The 22,571-nt window shown below is 38.6% G+C and overlaps 1 protein-coding gene across 4 annotated transcripts in view; it reads right to left on the bottom strand.

Annotated features, from left to right (window-relative positions):
- KIAA0825 overlaps window positions 1–22,571 on the bottom strand; it is a 190,647-nt gene that overhangs the window by 86,916 nt on the left and 81,160 nt on the right. For 3 of the 4 annotated variants that reach the window (XM_079995309.1, XM_079995310.1, XM_079995312.1), the window contains 2 exons: window positions 19,387–19,542; window positions 14,720–14,814 (listed from right to left, as the gene is read on the bottom strand). In XM_079995309.1, coding sequence (XP_079851435.1) covers window positions 14,720–14,814; window positions 19,387–19,542 — 251 coding nt within the window. Of the gene's footprint in view, window positions 1–5,397; window positions 5,528–14,719; window positions 14,815–19,386; window positions 19,543–22,571 lie in introns of those variants that run through there. The other variant, XM_079995311.1, reaches the window with a different exon arrangement.

Genomic DNA, 22,571 nt, shown 5'->3' with positions numbered 1-22,571 from the left:
TGCATATAGAATATGGTTAATTGATTATAGGTTAATTTTCCAAACTAAATGTAATAGTTTGTTATCAGATAATCTGGAATGATACCTGATTGAGTATATTCCACACTGTCAGATATTTAAAGTTTGGGCTTAGCTTATGGAGAGAGGTATCAAAATTGTTAAAATACTTTCTTAGAAAGACAGCTAACATTTTTGTATATATCTAGTCTAAGGCACTCTAATTGCTAGAAAAGTCTGAAAAGGAGACACCATTACATCCATCACACATCTCAAAACATGAAGTCTGCCTCAAAAGAGTGATCAGCATTCCAATAGAGAGCACAGCACACCACACATAGAATAGAATTCAGGTGTGTGAAAGTTCTCTCTTCACACAATTTAACTTTGGAGTGGGGGGATAAAGAGATTTCCCAATGGCAGCCAGGCTGAAAACTAGTATAATATAAAACACCAGAAGCTATTGAACTATAAGATGCCATAGCTAGAAAATAACTAATAACACACAATAACAGTGCCGGTAAGTAGTTATAGATTTTCATAGAAAAACAAAGCAGAATAGTTATCTTGCCCAGCTCCTGGAACTACAACATTGCACATGTGAATAGATCTACAGGTACTTTTTCAATGCACTAAGCATTCATGCAGACTTTTCCTAGGCCTTTCTGGACAACACAAACAACCTGCCCCCACTGCTAGAACAGATTACTGTATGTCACAATGAAGACGGTGAAGTTTTCACATGGACAACCAAAACCTTCCAGCATTTCTAATGACTACCCAGAACACTTTCTGGATATATTGTTCAGAAGTGCTGGGGTTGAATCTCAGCCAAGCATAAAGGAGGTCAAAATGCTATAAAGACTCTTTCCTGGTTTGCATGCCACACTAAGTCTTATCGGAGCAATTCCAATGGAGGCATCCAGAACACAGTTAGTTCCATCTGTACTGTATCAGTTTTAATCTTTGAGGCTTGAGATGTGGACAAGCTGTTTGAAGAAGTGCAGCTAACTACCTGACCCCTTGCCCAACTGGCATTCAGAAACATGTTCTGTCTAATCCTGGAGGTAGTATACTGCAATCATGACAAATAGTCATTTAGAGCTGCAAAAAAATTCACAATCCCCTCTCCACTGCATTTCACTATTCAACAACAATCCTATCAGGTTAATGACCCTGAATCACAGTTCAGGATTATCACACACAACAACAACAATTATTTTATTATTTGTACCCCGCTTATCTGACTAGGTTGCCTCAGCCACTCTGGGCGGCTTTCAACAAAAATAAAAGCACTATAAAACACCAAACATTACCTTCTCTCCCTTCAGCAAATGGTGTAACAACCCTGAGTTACTTTGCAGGGCTGATGTAGCTCACAATCTCTCAGCCACAATCCTGCCCCTTACAACATGGCTTTAATAAGACTATCTGCATTGGCATTAACAGACTAATTTTTTTAAAAAAATAAATGTAAAGTTTAGAAGACAATCACATTCTTGCATGTAATGACAGGAGTAAGAGAGTAAGAGAGATCATCTGCTATGCAGTCACAGCTACACTAAAATCCTGTATACCTGGATTGTTTTCTATAGAGGCAGTAAAAACTTTTCTTCCCAGGAAGAGCAGCAGAAAAGTCTTTTAAAAACATCAAAAGTTATTTATACATGTTTCATTATAGTCTTTGTCTCATTGGCTAGCTCTGCTTTCCTAAATGTCAGTCAGTAATTCATTCACAGTCTAAAAACACTAAATGGTTAAAGGTAAAGGGACTCCTGACCATTAGGTCCAGTCGTGACTCACTTTGCAGTTGCGGCGCTCATCTTGCTTTATTGGCCAAGGGAGCCAGTGTACAGCTTCCGGGTCATGGGGCCAGCATGACTAAGCTGCTTCTGGCGAACCCGAGCAGTGCACGGAAATGCTTTTTACCTTCCCACCAAAGCGGTACCTATTCATCTACTTGCACTTCATGCTTTCGAACTGCTAGGTTGGCAGGAGCAGGGACCAAGCAACGGGAGCTCACCCCGTCGCGGAGATTTGAACCGCCAACCTTCTGATCAGAAAGTCCAAGGCTCTGTGGTTTAACCCACAGCGCCACCTCAAACCCACCTTTATTTCCATACCCTCCAACATTTCTCTGATGAAAATAGGGACACACTATTCAATACTACTACTACTACTACTACTACTACTAATAATAATAATAATAATACCCCACACATCTGACTAGGCTGCCCCAGCCACTCTAGGTGGCTTCCAACATATATAAAAACATAATAAAACATTAAACATTAAAAACCTTCCCTATACATGGCTGCCATTAGATGTTTTCTAAAGGTTGTATAGTTACTTATTTCCTTGGCTCAGGGATTGCATAACCATATCCTCCAACATTTCTCCGGTGAAAATAGGGACGTCCTAAAGCAAAGTGGGACATTCTGAGACCAAATCAGAAACCGGGACGACTTCTTTAAGTCCAGGACTGTCCCTGGAAAATAGGGACATTTGGAGGGTCTGTATTTCTTAACTCTCATTCCAAACTGTAATGTAAGTGAAGCATACTTTTCCTCTTCCTTTTCCTTCCACCTCTTAACTATTTTACACTGTAAGTTTCTTTGGATTGAACAGCAGTGTTGTAAGGGGGTGGTCCCAGGGGGTCAGAGCATGAGATCTTTTGTGCTGGGACTTGGCTCTCCTGCCTCCTTCCTCCTTTTCTCTCTCTCTTACAGATAGGCTTTCCACCAGAAAGTCAGCCTAAATTTATACATGTAATTCAGCATTTGTGCAAATTTGTATAATGGTCCTGTTCCTGAAGCCTTTCTACCACTTTAACAGTGCCCCTACATGCCTATATCTACCACACAACTCTGTAAGGCGCCATATACCCTATTAGCATATCAGCACAGTTCTTTGTATTATTTCAGTTGATATAAGTCTCATAGAAATGGAGACATTTCTAAACAAAGTGTATTTCCCATGGGTTACCCAACACGAAAAAACAGTTACTGAAATCCCCTATAATACCACAATAGAATTTGCGTGAAATTCAGATATTTATAAAGCAAAACATGCCAGAATTAAGATGGTTTAAAAACAGAGTTCTTTGTTTAATGTCTGGACAAGATATAAAGACCTATTGGAAAACAAGACTCCAAGGTGGCTATCACCCATGGAGGCTAAGGCTCTGAAAAAACTCAACATGGAGGCCAAGTGGCCAAAATATTGGGAGATACTAGAACAAGATCGAGACACATTGAAATTACAGAGTTTTGAGAAACTAAAAGACAAAGTGCGAGATTGGCTACATTATCATCAAATAAGAGAAGCCTTTAATTTGGATAAAAAAATAGGCTTCCAGGTGGAAAAATCAAAATTAGAAACAGAATTGTTAGAACCTAAAACTAAAATACTTTCGAGAATGTACAACTTGCTGTTAAAATGGAATACTCAGGATGAAAGTTAAATCAGCTATGATTAAATGGGCACAGGACATTGGTCATAACATTATGTTTGCTGACTGGGAAAAGTTGTGGACCACTGATATGAAGTTTACAGCATGTAATGCCTTAAGAGAAAATATTATGAAAATGATATATAGGTGGTATATGACCCCAGTCAAGCTTGCAAAAATTTACCACCTGCCCGATAATAAATGCTGGAAATGTAAAGAAACTGAGGGAACATTCTTTCACCTTTGGTGGACCTGCCCAAAGGTTAAGGCTTTCTGGGAAATACGCAAAAATGATGTGGAAAAGAAGGGGTAAGACCAGAGTACTATTATGTTGTGATTAAACAAATGATACAAAGGATTAAATTAAATTATAAAGAACATGCGATAAATTTTTTTATTTTTTTTTTAAAGAGAAGGAAAATAAATGCATAATAGGTTGAAATGTACAATATTGAATAAGATCGGAAAGAGGCTAGGAAACTGCTAAAATTGATTTGTGTAAAGGGGAACACAGAAAAGGGAGATGTGAGGAAGCCAGGAAAGAGGGTTATAAAGATAGTGTCAGAGCTGCCTCTAGGTCCCAGCTCACAGAGGACCAACGCTAGGCTGTCGTAATGTACAAAAGTCTTTATTGAAGTTCAATTTCCCTTTCAAAGCCGCAGCGCGCAGCCCTACATCTTAAACCCTAGATCGGCGAAGTCCCGTCTGAGTCTCCTCCCCTCTGACACCAGTTTAAGATCCTAGCCCTGCTCCACCTTTTCCGCTGCTCTCTCCTCTTCTGGGTCCTCCTGCCCGCTGGGGCATTGCCCTTTCTGGACTCTTCCGACGCTGAGTCGCTTAGCTCCTCCCCCTGCCTCCTGCGGGCTTTAGGACCCGGTTCCCAATCCTCATTCTCTGCTGTCCCGCGCTCCTGTACATTTGAACTTGCCTCTCGCGCCAACCCAGTGACCTTTCTCCTAACCGTTACACTACTTCGGTCACTGCTTCCCTCTTCCGGGATACTGGCCGGATCTGACCTCCCCTCTGTTGTCCGACTTTCTGATGGAGTCGTGGTCAGCCCTGCCTCATCTTCTCTCCCTGGTGGGGAATGCACTGGCCCCGATACTTGGGACTCTTCCCCCCCACTCTGCTCTGGTGGGGAAGCTGGTCCTGATTTCCAACTACTGCTCTGGGAGTCCCTGCTGCCCCCTTGCTCCTGGGGCGTTCCCCTTGGGAACCCCCTACCCCTGGCCACTGGCGCCCCCTTCTGTGAATCTTCCGATTCGCTGGAGAGGCTCATGGAATCCCTCGGTCCACTGTCCTCTTCTCCTACGCTCCCCTCGGATTCTTCCCCTTCGCTCTCCATCTCCTCTCTTCCCTGTGCCTCTGCTCCTGAGCCCCTGACAGTAAGCAAGTAATAATTTTTTCTTTTTCGTTTTTGTTGTTTTTGTTGTGTTGTTTTTGATTGTTATTTTTGGTGTACTGGTTTTGATTTTGATTTGTTGTGAAAAATCTTAATAAATATTTATAAAAAAATAAAAACAAAAACAGAGTCCTAAAAAATAAACATACCTGAACATCAATAATGTATGAGGAGTACATTAGGGAAAACTAGGGTTTTTAAAAACACATGTGCCAAAGCAAAACTTGTAGTAATACAGGAGAAGGCAAACATCCCTGGAAGGTAGTCATATAGACCTATTTCACTATTGAACCAAAATTGTAAGATGCTAGTAGAAATTTTTCTAGAGAGATTGAATTAAATATTACCTAGAACATATTGGTATGGATCAGATGGGATTTATTAAATAGAGAAGATTGTTGGACATTATCCAAGCAATAAATAAAACAATAAGATCAGGGGAACACCAACTGCATTATATTTTATTAATGCAGGAAACACATACATTCAAACTAAATGGACCTCCTTTGTAAAGTGAATGGAAAAGTTCGGACTAGGCCCGAATTTTACAAAATGGATAAAGTTAATGTATAAAACCCCAAAGAGAAGGATTTTGGTGAACATCATAAATAAAGTCTGGTGTTGGGCAGAGGAACTTGGCAGATGTGTCCTTTGTTGTCTTTTCTGTTTGCCTTGTACTGTTTTCAGAATGGAATGAGACATAGAGGGGATAAAATCTGAAGTAAATTAGAATATCATTATATTCTAAATGTAATAATTATTAGCTTCCAAGATTGGTAAAAATTGTAACTTACTGGATCGATATCTATGGCTTCATTTCCCATGTGTTTAATATTTTACACATTTTGATGCATTTAATATTTGTCTGTAGGTAGTATGTTTGATAACAATTATAAAAATAATACTAAATAAAATACTTTTTTAACCATATTGATGGAACTCTGCTTTCTGATCTACTGATAGGGCAATTATGAAGAGAGAACTTTTCACTGGCAGGCACTTATAAATGTAAAATAGCATATCACTGGGAATTAGGAATATAATGTATTAAGTTGTTAAAGTTCTAAAAAATCCATGTTAAAACTGTGTGTACATTTGCCAAGTGTATTTTAGCTGCTGGTTGCCAACAATGCCAAACTCTAGCAAATCATCCCAAATGTATATTGGCTTACTAAACCAACCATGGCCCTGGGGACCGCTTAACTTTGTTACCTTTGTGAGGGTAATTCAAAACCTTTCAATGCAAGAATCCTCTCTACCTGTTGTTCTACTTTCTTGTATCACTTTGTACTCTCAGGCTACTTTTCTGCCAAGTTTTGTATGCTCTTGAGTTGTTCAGAAATGTCCCAATAAATAAGAACTATTCTGTTTCTAGGGATCTGGCAGGTCATTTAATTCTCTTGTGGGTAGGTGATGTGCAACTGCCGACGTCCTAGGAAATCCATGAGATGTCATCTCTAAACAATGCAATAAAGAAGCCAAACTAAGAACTCCGAAAGCATGGAAGTGTGATGCATAAGAGTTATTATGAATGGGGTAGGCATCACACAAATCCGTTCATCTTACACATACAGAGCACATTTCTTATTGACTTGGCTCAGGGCAGCTTAAGAATCTAAACCTCATATTTAGAAACTACGTAACTGAAAATTGTTGAATAATGGTTTGCAAATAAAATACAAGCCCATATATGTTCTTTCAGAATGCTTCCCTGCTGAGAGTTCCATTCCTAGTTACTTGTAATCAGTGCTATTTTCCTAGAAAAAGAGGGAGCCAGAACTCACCATGAACACCTCCTTGTTCTCTTATAATGGCAATGGCACCCACCTGAGATGTGCCGGAACTCAGTTCCAGTTAGTTCCAACTGATAAAAGCCCTGCTTTTAATAATAATAATATTTTACATTTAAAAATGTAAAAGCAAGTGAATGTAAGCTGAAATTCTAAAGTAATTCATTAAATGTTTTACACAATCACAAGGTATCTACAATAATTTTTGCACTGAAGAGAATACCTATGTTCAGTGCTATTTTTCCAGAAAAAGAGGTGCTGGAATGCACTGTGAATGCCTCCCTTGGTTTCTTATAATGGCAATGGTGCCCACCTGATAGGTGCCAAAACTGAATTCTGGTGAGTTCCAGCTGAAAAAAAAGCTCTGCCTATGCTTAAAAAAAAAGTTGAGGTAAATATATGAACAGTGCAGTCCCATACATATGTACACATACGGTAAGTAAGTTTCATTGTTTTCAATGGAGCTTACTCCCAGGGAAATGTGGACAGGATTTCAGCCGAAATGCTATTTTCATTGGGAGCAGGGAGAAAGAAAATAAAACCACATGTGGAATAATATTAAGCTAGCTATTTAAAAGTGGAAGTAATAAAAAAGAAAATTTATCTTTTAAGAGATACCACTATTCTGCATTTTTTAAAAAAGATTTCTTTGTATTTGAGAAACAATAAGAATGTCTTTGATTCAACATAGCATTTACAGAGATTTTGCTTTATATTATATAAATGCTTTCCATTTTTAAGCAAATGTATTGTTAAATTACCCATATAATTATTTCAAAAGTTATTATACCCTTTTATTGTTAATTTCATTAACACTTCATTGGAAAAGGTTTGGTTGTATATAAATGGCTGTAAGGTTATGTAGTAATACAATTAATAATATAATTCCCATATTATTTTAGTGTGTCATTTCTTAAAAGGGTGTCTGTTATGAATTTAAACAACAACAGAAAGAGCTATCCAAAACAGAGGCAAGAAAATGGCCATTTCATTCTTTTCTACACTGATGGCAATAGCTCCAATCTAAGATGGGCCATGGAAATTAATGTTCTGCAAATGGAATTTTCCTGTTGTACAACGAAGAAGCTGCTTCAGGACAGACAATAAGGTGTACTTCTACACACACACACACACTTAAACTATAGATTTCCCTACCACAAGAGGTGGTGATGGCCACGGACCTGGTCTGCTTTAAAAGGGGCTTCAACAAATCATCATAAGACTATCAATGGCTACTAGTCATGATTGTTGTATACTATGTCCAGTATCAGAGGAAGTAGGCAAAAAACAAAACAAAAGATGGTTAGTGCACTCATGCCCTGGTTGACCACTGTGAAAAAGGATGATGGGCTATTTTATTTATTTATAGTATTTATAATCCACCTTTCACCAAATGGTCCTAGGGCAGGTGTACGGTAAATACATCATTAAAAACAGTAAGTATCAGGAAACCCTGTAAGTTCATGTGCATTTAGTCTAATCCTGTAGGACTCTTATGTTCTTAATTCCGCATTTTCTGATGCCTTAACAAAACTGTACCTTCCTTCCAGTGAGGCGTAGAAGGGCAGATCATTATATTCATCTTTCCCACGGTGTACAGCATCTCAACAAGTTCATTATACCCCATCCTTAAAAGTTGCTGTAGAAACCGTTATGCTACACCAGAATGCCTATCACAGAAGTTTACTTGGCAAAATCCAAATACAGGTGGCGATCATTTCACGCAGGGATTCAAAAGGTCCCACACGTCAATTGCAAGTCAGTTGGACGTGCCTAAAATGGTCACTGACTGCACTGTTGGTTTTTTATAGTATTTTATTTGAAATATAAAAATACCCTCAAAAAAACCTTATATTTGAAAACATTTGCTCTACAATAAATTCAGCCTTTGCTTTCTCCAACCCATCCAACCTTGTCATAAAACTTCAAGCTTCCTTGAATTGTATTTCTACCCTCCCCGAGCCTCAGGATATTCGAATCAGATAAGACACAAGTAACTAAATTAACAAAAACTTAAAAAGAATAGAGTGGAAGAAGAAAAGGAGGGAGATTTTCAGAGATTCTCCATCAGCTGCTTCACTTAATCTATTTTTTCATACCCTCTCAATCCCCAAAGAAATCATGGAAGACTATGTATCCACATTCTATGAGTGGCATTCGACTGTTAGGGGAGACCCACTGAAATTAATGGGCCTAACTTCATTACGTTCATTAATTTCAAATAATACTATTAAAATAGTATTTTATATCTATAGGTAACTTTCTCATTGTCTGCAAAGGTCAGGATGTCACAAGACTAGCAATCTATATCTAATCCCATTCAGGCCTTCCATTTTTTGCAGAATCAGCTTCTTCACTATGAGGCTGCTTCTTAACATAGTCCCTAAATCTAAAGGTTATAGCTCATATGTACTGGATAGAACTCAGAGCATGCTTCATTCTGGGCTCCATGCACATACAACTTCTATAACCTCATTCCTACAGCAATTGTCCACCTATTTTCTGCCAATATTAAAGTTCAGTAACGTTACAAATTAAGCTTGTTATTTTTTAAAATAAATATGTATGGTATTCTTTTGAGAACTAAGTAAACCAATTCCTAAATATATATCAAGAGCCATTAAATCTGTGTAAAATGATGCAGTTATTCATTTACTGTAACCTACAGAAATGAAAATAGCCTCAAACAAATAAAAAAAGAACTGCAATTTTCCCTCCTTAAACTATAGCATTTTTCTAACTAAAAATGAGAGGAGATAAAGGCTTAATAAGAGTGTTTGTAAGTCCACTTTGACAGTACTGTGTGTTGAATATGACTTTCACAGTCTGCTGGCAGTTTGTAGGAAAGCTACCACACCTGTGACTCTGCTGTTGATTAATGAGTCTTTCAACTTATCGCTACCATCTGAAGAAGGGCCATGGCCTTTCCAAGCTTCACTGGTTCATTCGCTTTCAACTGCAGTCCTACCAAGATATCTCCTATACAGAAAACCACACCTGGTTAAAGCAAATGAAAACCTCAATATGTCATTTTCTAGACAAGTAAAAAAGGATGTAAAACTAGACAAAAGATGTATTCAAGCAACATGAATACAGTTTTGTCATAACCTGTCAATCTAAAGACTAATAAAAAAACCCTTTCCTCAGTGACATATTTCATATTGCAAACTTTTGGAATGACAATACTCTGCTTCTTTGTTACTATATTGTGCAGGTCTTACAACAAGGGGCTTTGCCCACCGAAAACAATAGTTTGCTAATGCTATCTAGACAAGTGGGCCATCTGAGTATTTTCAGAAATATTTAATTCAAAGACCTGCTTCACAGTCGCACTAAACCGAATCTTGGCTCCCAGAAACAAGCTTGTAGCCCCTTTGTTTCTCCCCAGTTCTTTCTGCTGTCACACCACACTAATCCCAGGTTTGACTTAGTGTTTAATCCAAACAAGGTCTCATGGTTAAGATCTCTCCTTATGAACCACAAGCTGTAACAAAGAACAAACCTTGGTTGCAGCTCATGGTTAGTCTGGATAGTCCCATGTTCAGGAGGCATGCCAAGGCAAACATCGGTTTACACTGGTGCAGTACAGCAGTAAAGAAGACTAAAGAAGAAGGTGGCACCTGCAAGCTCCTAACTGGGAGCCTGCACATTTGCACTAAGCCAAAGACTGGCATTGCGTGATGTGTGAGTCAGTCTAAACAGAACCAATGGGAACATCATAAAATATATTACACTTTTATAGGTGTTTTTTTTTAAAAAAAAACCCCTTCCCACATCTTTGTCATGTTTTCCATGCTTTAACCAATACCCCATTCCACATATATAACAAATTTTCTAGCCATACCCCTCACAATTTGTGACATACTTTATGGGCCCATCTCCAAATACTGGTTTGGAGAAATAAGTTCTAAGGGTACAGGAAGTAGACTGATTTTTGTGATCCACTTTGTGTACCCATAATGTCATCATACCAACAGTGCATATGATGAACACTTATGGAACATGTATATATGTTCACATGTGGCAACTGTCATATGTTATGTTATGTTATTTTATGTAACTCTATAATATCATGATGTATGATCCCTAAATGTAGGTCAAATTATGAGAGAAAAGGAGTAGATTATATTGAATGCATTTATTTACTATTACATTTATATCCCATTGTTTTCCCAAGCAGCTCAAGAAGTAAGCTTCACTGAGTTCAATGGAACTTATTCCCAGGTATGAGTAAAGAATTGCAAAAGAGATTTGTCTTTTTGTTAAGGAACAGAACTACCGTATTTCCCTCAATAAACACACACAATGAAGTAATGAGCCAAAGATGTGGAGTTCTGAATCAGCAACAAAACAAAACTTGCTTCTCAAACATCAGAAGACAAAAGTCTACGAATGGCATTAGCTAAGCTACACTTAGTTTTCTGAGTTACCAGTGAGAGAATTTCTTTATTTTTAATGTGCTATGTAAATGGTCTGTTGTAAGGCTGGTCATTAGAATTATTTTTTTCTGATAAGAAATATGCTTTACTGGTAAAATCTAACAATGGCTTCATAATCAGTTTTATCACAGAAAAGTAAACCCAAGCTTATACATGAACATTTTTTTCCAAATTTAGGGTAGTGCTGGACATCCTGGAGCATGACCAACAGGGTCTTGGGAATGAACAATTTCCATCAATTCGTAGAGGACTACACTGTGCTTCCTAAAGCTCAGATGGGTCAGTGCAGAAAAACAAGGGCTTAGACCAGAACAGAAGAGATCTTTAAGAAAGTGTTAGTTTTATATTACATAGTTTGATAAAATATTGTCATATGATTTAGTAATGGCATTCATTTTACTTTTAGCAGTTTGGAAAGTAATGGGGAAATGTTCTGAGAAGTCTGAGATGAACGAAAGCTAATGGGAAGACTTGTAAACACCCCACAAGGAAATCAGGATGAATGCTTATTGTCCTATAACCAATGATTTTTTTCTGGGAGGGACGAAGGGGTACACATACCCCTAAAGATTTTGTGAATCTTCGTACTTTTGTCCATTTACTGTATTTATTTTGCCCAATTTGGGGTATAAAATGGTGATTTTCTTGAGTCAAAGTGAGAGTACCCTAAACATTTTTTTAGAAAAAAATCACTGCCTATAACGGTCCTATAAACAAATAATAATTAATGCTCAATAAAACTCAGTGTAAGTTTATATCCTAACCTCAGTGTAAGTTTTGTGCAAGCAAATCAAGATGAATAATAAATAGGTCATCTGGAAGAGTCCTAAGTTACATTCAGGGGCCTTGGTGTACAAACATTTGAGTGAGTATTATAGCAAGAATTCAGCTTTGTATAGTTTCTGACATGCTAAATGAAGTGCCCATTCTCTGTCATGGCACAGTATCAGGTCAAGTAACCAGTAAATGCCCCAGTGAAATGATACGGAGGTGCAATGAGGCTGACAGATAACTTTTCAGCTCTGAAGCAGTGGATGGACCTAAAGTAGACCGAATGATTCAGAAACGTGAAGATGCCATCAGAAGTAAGGAAAAACACCATCAACAAGCACCGGGTGTTCAAGAAGGGGCACCAACAGGATTTTTATGGGCCCAGCAGTTCAATGAAAATAAAAATGGCCTGCTGGGAATCACAAGTGGGCAGAGTGCATTGTGCTTACATTCTGCTTGCAGGCTTCCTACAGGCATCTGCTGGAACAGAATGCTGGACTAGATGGGCCACCCAGCAGGATCGTCTTGTGTTCTAATTCATTTATAAACAAACAGTATAAAATTTTAAACCTGTTTATTTCAAAACAGGAGTGGATTTAAGGGTGGATCCACATCAGATAATGTTAAACTTTATTACTACATGCCCGTGGCAAGTTTGGTTATTTTAATCCAAAGTGTATGTTTCAGTTTGTCTGTCTGTCTGTCTGTCTGTCTGTCTGTCTGTCTGTCTGTTTTAGAAAACCTTAGCTTAACTGTTCCACCAATTTGCCCAAATCTGGAAGGGTCTGGGGCTGGCTAGTTATTCAGTTGAGAATGTTGATACTGGGAAAGTTCAATATTATCAGCTCCCTCAGTTCTGAATTTGTACCCATCCCTAATTTGAATTTGTTGGTTGTGACAAGTAAGGCTCTTTTTAGTATATTCCTTAACCACTCTTTTACTTTATAAGGCGGGTGGGGTGGGCTATGTGGCACCTCTTTTTTTTTCTACAAACAGATCAGACTCATTGAGAGTCACTTCATCATGCTATGCTAACACATCAGATGCCATAAAAAGGTACTTTTGCATGCTCAATTAAACCTGCTCATATATTGCTCAAAATCATGATAATAAAAGAGATTTTAAGCTTGTTGATGGAACAAGATTTTAGAACAGCATTTTCTGAATATATGGATAATCAACAGCACAATAAACATTATAAATGTAAACATTTCCTCCATAAATAGCTTGCCATATGGCTAACATTCACAACAGATGCTGTCTGTGTATCCACTAAAAAATATACATGATTTATTCAGTTTTCCTCTGTGATAACTCTAAACAAGAAAAATATTTTACTTCATGTTAGTTACATTCTAAAGTTCTACAGGTGACCTGGCGACAGTTTGCAATTTTGAAACTACTGATTTCTGAAAGATACATTACAATTTTTTCCAACAGCATCCATTGTAAGTATACTGTATAATATATGGGATAACAGTTTTACTAAATGCTACACAATTCTCTGTAATCCCCAGCAGAAACCTAGGACTTAAAAACACAGCTAATTCAGAACAGCTGAAACTACCTGGTCAACTCTCCCCTACAACATATCAAAACGGGGGGAGGGGGCATGCTATTTCACAATAGCACATGCTATTACACATATTAATTATGATTTCCAAGCTCAAGTTTTCAATAGCAGTTCACATTTCAATTTAGAAGTTTTGCTTTAGTTATAAACCTCATGCTGTCTGAGGCTGGATTCACACAGCAGTTTATTCCATTTTCCCAATGTTTTCCTGTTGACTTCCACATTATGTTTGAGCTTTCACACGACATTAAAGCCATTTCCAGAAACGCAGCAGAATGTAGCACAAATATAGCACTCATTTCTGTACCATTTGCAAATGGGTTGTTTTCTGAGGCCTTAAGCTCTCAAACAGAGATTAATGTACCACAGCCTTCACGTAAACGCACTTAAACAGCTCATCTTAGTGAGTGCACTAGTTGGGCCAGGATGTACAGTAATTGTAGCTACTTCTTCGTAAGGAACATACCTCACACAACTCCTGATTCTCTACAATACTATATATAATACAAAAATATGCTTCATCACCATAAACAGAACTTGCAGCATTTGTCACACCTTCACTCAACATAATTTTGGCGGCTTGTATTAACATGTTAAATGTAAATTAAGTATTCTGCCCACAGTGGAACAATCACATTGTTTTATTACAAACAATCTCTTTATAGACATACTTAAACTACATTCCTTTCATGCCAATTCATTCATATAAGCTCATTCATGCACACCAACACCAGGAAAGAATATTGTACACTGAAGATACTGATGCATACATTTTTTTGGTCTCCATAATATACTTTTCTGACTGCAATTTCTTATGCCACATAAGATACCACTGGCTTGTCGGGCAATGTAGATTGATACCCTAAAAAGGGGTCCCTCAATGGTCCTTGCACATAGATGTAAATGCCCCCTGTATAACCCTTTAGAACCCTTCCATGTTTATTTTTCCCACTGTTTGTTTTAGTTTTGTATTGAGAGAGACCCTTTTATGATCAGAAGACACCTTTACTTGTGGAAGGGGTGGGTATCCAATTTCTTGATACTCCCACCTTCCAACTTCAGCCCCCACAACACATTGCACAATATCACAGAGGGCCTGTGGCCCTCAGTAGCATCTTTTCAGAAGTTCACAAGGAACTTGCAACAGGAAGACAGAAAAGCATCACAACACAAGCAGAACTTCAAATTCAATCTTTAGGCAAGCAATTTAAATGTTATTTGCAAAGTTGCTTTGCACAGAACACAAAACTTACAGAACTCAAGAGAAATTTTTATCTTTCCACAAAAAAGTGTTACCTGTGCTCCAGTAGTGCCATGAAGGTCGTTTTATTTAGTCCCAGATAACTCTGCAGCAAATCTGACCAGTCCCATTTGCACTCAGTAATGGTAGACTGTTGATATATAAGAAGAAGGTATTGTTAGTTATTAATCAGAGTTAATATGATCAGTAAATTAAAGCTCCAGCTGTGATAAACTAACTAAGGAGGGGGGTGGCTGAAACAAGGACTTAGACAGATAGCATCAATCATGCCCAGGGAAGAAGGGTTTTATTCTAATAAGACAGCAATTAATTTATAAATCCATTTGGGGATGTAGCCATTCTTTATATAAAGATAAATCAATTTTTGAGTAGTTATTCTTCCAACTGTTAACAGCATTTTACCAAACCACTTACTCTGAAATCCTGATATCAGTTACAAAAACAAAATAATTGTCAACTTTTTATGTATTGTAGCAATTTACATTTATTTATTTATTTACCATCAGCACAACCTTATCAACAAGAAACTCTCCATGTAACTGGAATTGGGAGTGAATGCTTTCATAATTAGCGTGATATTTTACTTATCTGCTGTTTTGTAAGACAGCCCAGTCACCAGATAACTGTCCTAAATTTCTATAAACAGTGTCACTTGTTATACACAAGAAAGTATGACATACAAAGCAAAACTTGTGATTACATAGCTTTAATTATATTATTAAATATAAAAGTGCATGTAATTATGACATACTGGATGGAGAGATGACTGGGGAAAAGGCTTGTATAATGCAGAGGCACCTGGAAAAACACTGCACTGCACACAGCATCCCTTTCAGTGAAGGCTACACTTGAGGAGGAGGACTAGGTTTGCTGCAACACAAGGTTATCCCCCAGTTGCAGCACTTTTCTCCATGCTGACAAATGTAACCATTCAGTTAAATCAGGGTTTCCCAAACTTGGGTCTCCGGCTGTTTTTGGACTACAATTCTCACCATCCCTGACCACTAGTCCTGCTAGCTAGGGATGATGGGAGTTGTAGTTCAAAAACAACTAGAGACCCATGTTTGGGAAACCCTGAGAAACTATAAGATACAGCACTTCAAATGCCAAAGTGCATACACAGCCCCAGCCATGAATGAAATCCATGACAGAGTCCCTTGGGATTGATTCACATAGGTCAACTACACCTGTTTTAGCAACAATGTTATCTTTGTTTTGCTCTACTTCTCTTCTTTCCATAAAACAGATTTTGCTAGCTAGGGGTCAGCAAACTTTTTCAGAAGGAGCCGGTCCACCGTCTCTCAGACCATGTGGGGGGCTGGACTATATTTTGGGGGAGGGGATGAACGAATTCCTATGCCCCACAAATAATCCAGAGATGCATTTTTAAATAAAAGCGCACATTCTACTCATGTAAAAACATGCTGATTCCCAGACCGTCCACAGGCCGGATTTAGAAGGTGACTGGGCTGGATCCAGCCCCTGGGCCTTAGTTTGCCTACCCATGTGCTAGATGAATGAGGTTATTGCATGAAATAGAGTACAATCGCACCTTGTGCATGAGTTACATTCAAAAAATGCATATACTTGAACTGTCCCCTTTGAACCACCCCACACGAGTATCTTCACCATCTGAAACTGGCACACTGAGCAGGCCTTTAATGGCAGAGAGTTTGAGAGCTCTCTGCCTTGCTTATCAGGCAAGTGATGCTCAGCACATGGGTTCTGGGGGCTCTTGTGAGATCTTGCAGGGCTTTTGCCAGGGCATTCCAAAGCCTGGAAACAAAGGGGGAAGCAAGGCAGAATTCTGCCTCACACTGAATTAGATCATTGGTCCATGCAGTTCAATAAACATCCACACCAAGGGGAAAAAACACAATTTAAAACAGCAGCAAGATAAAAAACTAAGGCTTCAGTCTCCTTTCATTCACAGAAGGATGTTCTGTCCAGCCAAGTCTTCCAATGGTGACACAGAGTAAAGGTGATTTTTTTCAGATTCCCCTTGCAGCCCACAACATTACCTTTCATACAGTTCTGGAGGGTCCCAAAACCCTCTAAAACAGGTTTGCAGCGGGTCAGGTGCCTTAGGGAAGTTTTTAATATTTAATGCTGTATTGTTTTTAACACTCGATTGGGAGCCACCCAGAGTGGCTGGGGAGACTCAGCCAGGTGGGTGGGGTATGTATAAACAAACAAACAAACAAATTATTATTATTATTATTATTATTATTACATAGGGAGACAAAATTGGCAAAAATCAACTCACTGCCTTCTGCCAGTGGGAGCACCCCATAAGCAGAGTACCATTTTACAGAGATGCAATCATTTTTAAAAGTCTGGGTAAGCAACAAATGCTTTGAACTGGCGTCTACATACCATTAAAGAGGATACAAAATGAATTAACTAGGGAATGGGGACATAGTTGAAGTATCACCATTGAAACCATCCTACAGCTATTTACTACCTGCCTCCCCACTCTGAATAGGGCTTCTTAAAGTCAAGTGGGTCCATATAGTTCTTTGCAATTTCAATTATTTTATGGTTGTATTTTATAGTATTGATATATTAGGCTATTTTATATATCTTTGGATTGCCAGTATAAAATAGAATAAAAACAAAAACTAATTAATTTTTTTGATAGTTGTCCACAGGCTGATAAGAAGATAGCACAGTAAAAGTTTCTGTAATCCAATTTAACTATTGCTTGTCACTTGCAGATTAATAGAGCATTGCAGTCCTGTCACACAGCAGAGAAATTTTGCCCTGAGTTGTCAGCATTTGAAGGCCTTGTGCTACTACAGTATTAATGAACGGAGGAGGGAGCTGTAACAGACATGATAAAAATATTATCTGCATTACAAATTAAGACCTAGTTTAATTTTTACTCTCTTATCTAAAACAAGCAATTCCTTTCTTTAGTATTGCTTAGTTAGGACCACATGGAATAAAAAAAAGTCAAATTTACAACTTAAGAGGAATTTATCTGAAGCCAATAGCTTAATTAGCTTTGTGGACATCTTTTAATTAATGTGGTTATTATTTTTAAAAATTGAATTCCAATATGAAAGCATTGATTGATGGCTGAATTTCACCTATGAGTATTTTTGTAGCAAAAGGGTGATTTTAGGAAATCTGACCCCCCCCCCCCCCCGATTTTTCTCATTTCCCCTTTACATTGATACTATGGTGGAAATATTTCACAGCTGGTCCTCTTCCTTGGGAAATTTTGGTGAATCTGTTGGGAAATAACTGGGGAATACTTGAATTCCCATGTTTGTGAGAAACTGCAGAAGAAAAATGGCTGACTGGCTGTATTTAAAAAGCCTGGGGGGCTTCACTCACTCTCTAGCCAAAAGCGCCACCAGTAGAGCTTAAACAGAAATATCTGAAGTGCTTTCAAAGCACGGGAAATATAGGTTGTTAGATCATAAAATGTTCCAGTATTAAGCATTCACAATTGTGCTTCCCTGGCTCCACCTCTCTCAGAGTTAATAGACCACAACCTTAAGTAAGTTTAAATGCTTTACTTACAATAATCCGAGCTCTCATGCATTATTCAACGCTACAGCAGAAACAACACAGGCAATGTATTCTTGGTTACAAAATACAGAAGCTAGTCTCAAACATGTGGTCTGAAGCCTCAGCCTCAAATATCTGGTCCATTTCATTTACTAGCTAGCATAAGCATGCATTGTTAGGTTTGACTGCAAAATCTCTCACAGAATCAAAGTCATATAATACCTGTGATGACAACACATTCAGCCAATTAAATTTGGCTATGTGATTGAGGTAATATGAAAAGAGAACCATGTTCTTAATGCAACTTCCATACCATTACAGAATATTTGAAAGGAGCCAAGTGTAACCCTAATCCAAAAAGGTCAACCCACATGTGGTAGCGTATGTTTATGCATGAAACCCCTTCCAAACTAGGCCCCAAGTATGCAAAAGAGCATGTTAAGACAGCTCTCAGGCAACCTTTTGCATCTCAGTCTGCATTTAGCAACAAGCTTAGATTAAAGCTAATAAACTGAGTAGTTATAATTTTATATGGCTTGATGGGATCTTATTGGTTCCCCAGGACACTTGACCTATTGAGATAAAAGCTGCCATACTGCAGAGCAGAAAAAATAATAATCAGATACCTGAACCATGCCTCTTCTGGTTCTTTAAGATCGGGGGGAGGGGAGCTTGTCACAGTAGGAGGGCGAGGCACCCATTACGCTTCCCCAGCCTGACTTATCTCTTCCTCTCTGCCACAGACTCTCCCAGCTCACTAAGCCCTGTTACTTCTTCAGCTTCTGACATCTATTCCCACCTTTCTCCCTCTTCTTCCTCTGACCTCTCATCACCATCACCACTCCCCAGACTCTGAGCCTTCTTCTCTTGGTGGTTCCCCAGCTGGTTCCTCCCACCATTCTTCTGTGTCCAAACAGTCCATGACATACAGCAACAGTTCTTTATTTTTGGAGCTTACTGATAGGTTGCAGAGGGGGCATATATACAGGGGAAAAGTATAGTATTTGGGAAGTGAAAATTATTAGATTTTGTCTGTATATTTTTATCACAACATCACAGCTGTCAGAAACCATCTGACTGGATTTTCATTTTTCATTTTTCTTGGTAGCAATTACTTCATGCAATTACTTATTGCAATATTTTATCTCAACTGGAAGTGGAAATGCTTAAAATAATCACTAACCTTTTCTAACACATTAGTGCAATACAGGCAGTGCACCTGGAAAGGGTCAAAACCAGGATGCTGTTCTTTGATTCTGAATGTCATGTTTAAAGGTCTAATGCTTGACCTGTTTTCTTCAGAAGATTCCTCATACGACAGCTGTTCATTCAAATATTCCTTTAAAAAAGAAGCCAAGATTGATATAAATTGTGCTCATTTGGGGATCCTGTTTCTTTCCCCTGTATTTTTGTGTTATTCCTTGCCCTGGTAGGCATTTTATTACTGGTGCCCATACGGCATCCTTAAAATTCAGAATGTACCCAAAATGTCCCAAAATTTGGGCATTCACTGAATAGTGTTTTGAGAGTCAAATTACATATCAGATATATTACATCACATATGTTTCACACAGTATTCAACATACAGATTTATGCAATGATGTAGGTTCTCTACTCTTAAAATATTAAATATTTCAAAAAGACCCATTTCAAAATTTGAACTAAACATCTGGTGGTTCAATTGATATGTTTTTGAGCGAATGCTTTTTTTTTAGATTAATTATTTGTGGCATACAATCTGTTTTCTATATGTCCATTGTAGTAATACTCAAATAAAATTTCACTTGACTGAAAACAATGGTCAGGGGAAAATGTGTGTATATTGATTATGAGAAATAACCTCACAGTTCCTCTGCCTATGTGGAAGACAAGATGGACCAAGACCTCAGTTTGCAAGCTATGCAGACCCCTGCTCTGGAAATAGCTAATGTACCTCTCATGCTATGGGATGTAGAACTTCTTAGTGATGAGTGAGTTGGTCATAATCAGTTCCCTCAGGGACACAAGCAGGAAAAACAGAGAATGGACTCATAGGAATATCAAAGGAGACTCAGAGTATGGGCTCTTCCAGATTTCCTTTTGTGCTGCACTTTCCAGGTACAGGCCTGTGTTTTCCAGGCCTGTGTTCAAGCAGTTTTGTTTTTGTTTTATGGTCCCACCACTTTCCCTGGGAAAATCTGCTGTTTACCACTGAATCAGAACAAATGGCAAACCAGGAAAAACCTGAATGCCATTTGTTCCAATTCAGTGTTGAGTAGCGTTTTTTCTGGGAATAGCAGTGGTTCAAAAAGAAAACTACTCAGACCTGGAAAGTGCAGACCTATGCCTGGAAGGCACAGCACAAAAGGAAGTCTGGAAGAGACCTAAGAAGATGCCATTATCTCTCTTCCGGGAAACCCATATGGACAGCTATAGTCAGAAAAACCTGAGAGCCCAACCTCATTTAGGCAAGAAGTATAATGACACTTTCCTCAAGTCAATTGAGAAGTTCTCTTCTCAGCTCTTCTGTTCTTCCACATGCCACTTCTCAGCTAAGTCCGTTCGCTCCCTTTTCAGGCGGGCAGTTTTTCAGGCGGGGCCCAGGACTCCTTGCCAAACCGACCTATCGCAGGCCGGATTGTATTCTTGCTGCCAAATGGGCCAATGGCAGCAGGAGTTAGGGGGCGTTCCTCTGGACATGGGATCAACCAACCAATTGTGGCCCTTGGCACCATGCCCAGGGGAAGTTTAAATGCCCGGCTGGCAGGGCCTTTTAGATGCTTCGACCTTGCTATGGACAATGTCAGTTGCCTAATTTTTTAGAGGCCGAGCAGGAATTTTCCCCACTTGGCAAATTGGCATCGCCATTTGGGTTTTCGCCTACCTTGTGGCAATCGTCACAACTGTGTAAGGTGGACAGACATTGGGTAAACCTAATCGTGGTTGGAGGGAAGGTTGCAGCCTCTGCCTGCCCCTCCATGGGTAAGGGTATCCTGTTAAAAGAATCCAGGAGTAGCAGCTTCTGTCCGATGCCCAGAAGGGTGCTGGGGCCATTCCTCCATCAGGAACCACTTGGGGGACGCCCCAATTTGACCTAGACCGGCTTCAGCCTTAGAAACACTCCAAGCGGACAGGCGGGAATGACATACGCGTTGCTTACCACAATGCCTATGGCCAAACCTCACATCTGTAACCAATAAAGTTGTGCCCTTATTTGATCCCAAACCAATATCCTGTGCAATGTGTAGTTATTTACATCTTAGGGAACAGGGTGTTCATGGAGTATCAATATTCAACTAATACTTTTAGGATTTCATATCCCATTGTTAGAATGGGACCGTGCTTTTGCATTTCCCTCAGGGTAAGCATTGCGTATGATAGCAAAAATGTCCAAAACAAACTTTCTGGGTCTAGGGGATAAGTAAGATTGTGGATGTTCATAATCAAAAACTAATAAGACTATTACATTTAAAACCAGCCTACACTTTTATTCTGCCTATATTCTCCAAATCAAAATTGGACATGACAAGCTTGTATGACATCAAAAGGCAAATTCTACTTTTTCCAGCTTCTCAAGTGATTAACAAAGTGAGAATTATTTTGATTAATTCATGCTCCAGATTTTAACCTTTGATGGCCATTAGAGTCCTAAAAGGCAGAAACTGAAGCAAACAGCAAACAATAATCTAAAGCTAGCAAATGTTTCCATTAGCAGGTCATAGTTATATTGGTCAATTGTAAAATTATGCATATGAATTTGAAGCATCAGGCAGAGTCAGCATTGACAGTGTTATGTAGGTATGGGTTTTCTTAGTAAACAAAGAAAATGGCATCCAAAGGCTGATCAGGAAGAGCAGGAGCTTTATGTACTTCTGGTTCTGCAGGTGCATTTTCTACATTAGTAACATTTGTGCTCATACATTGGTAAAATGTACCTTCACTGATTCCAGGTTGGTAATGTAAAATAGGGCATTTACTTTGAAAATGTTTTAAATTTAGTCTACATGTTCTATATGTACAAATTCATGTTTGACTTCTCTTTTCATAAATTACTGAAAATTAGTTATTACTTTTCATTCTGTTTTATAAAAAGTAAAAAGTGGCTGATTTTGTAATACTATTATTAATATTTTAACTGCTAATGTATCCCTGTCGTCTGTGAAATACAACTCAGAAAAAAAGCCAATGAAGCATGCCACAGTTCAAGTACATAAATAAAAGGGATATAATTTCCTCTAAAGTAACCTTTTCTAAATAGATGCAAGAAAAGCTTAAACTGAACAGTCTAAGACAGTGCGATATTGAGTTAGGTATTGACTTTACGAAGCATTATCACCTCCTTGACTAACCCTTAGCTGCCAGCAGACGCTGCCTCAGGCCACTACACAC

The sequence above is a fragment of the Podarcis cretensis genome (genome assembly GCF_951804945.1).
Source record: "Podarcis cretensis genome assembly, chromosome: 11".
Classification (NCBI taxonomy): domain Eukaryota; kingdom Metazoa; phylum Chordata; class Lepidosauria; order Squamata; family Lacertidae; genus Podarcis; species Podarcis cretensis.
This window is presented reverse-complemented; position numbering and strand designations above follow the sequence as displayed.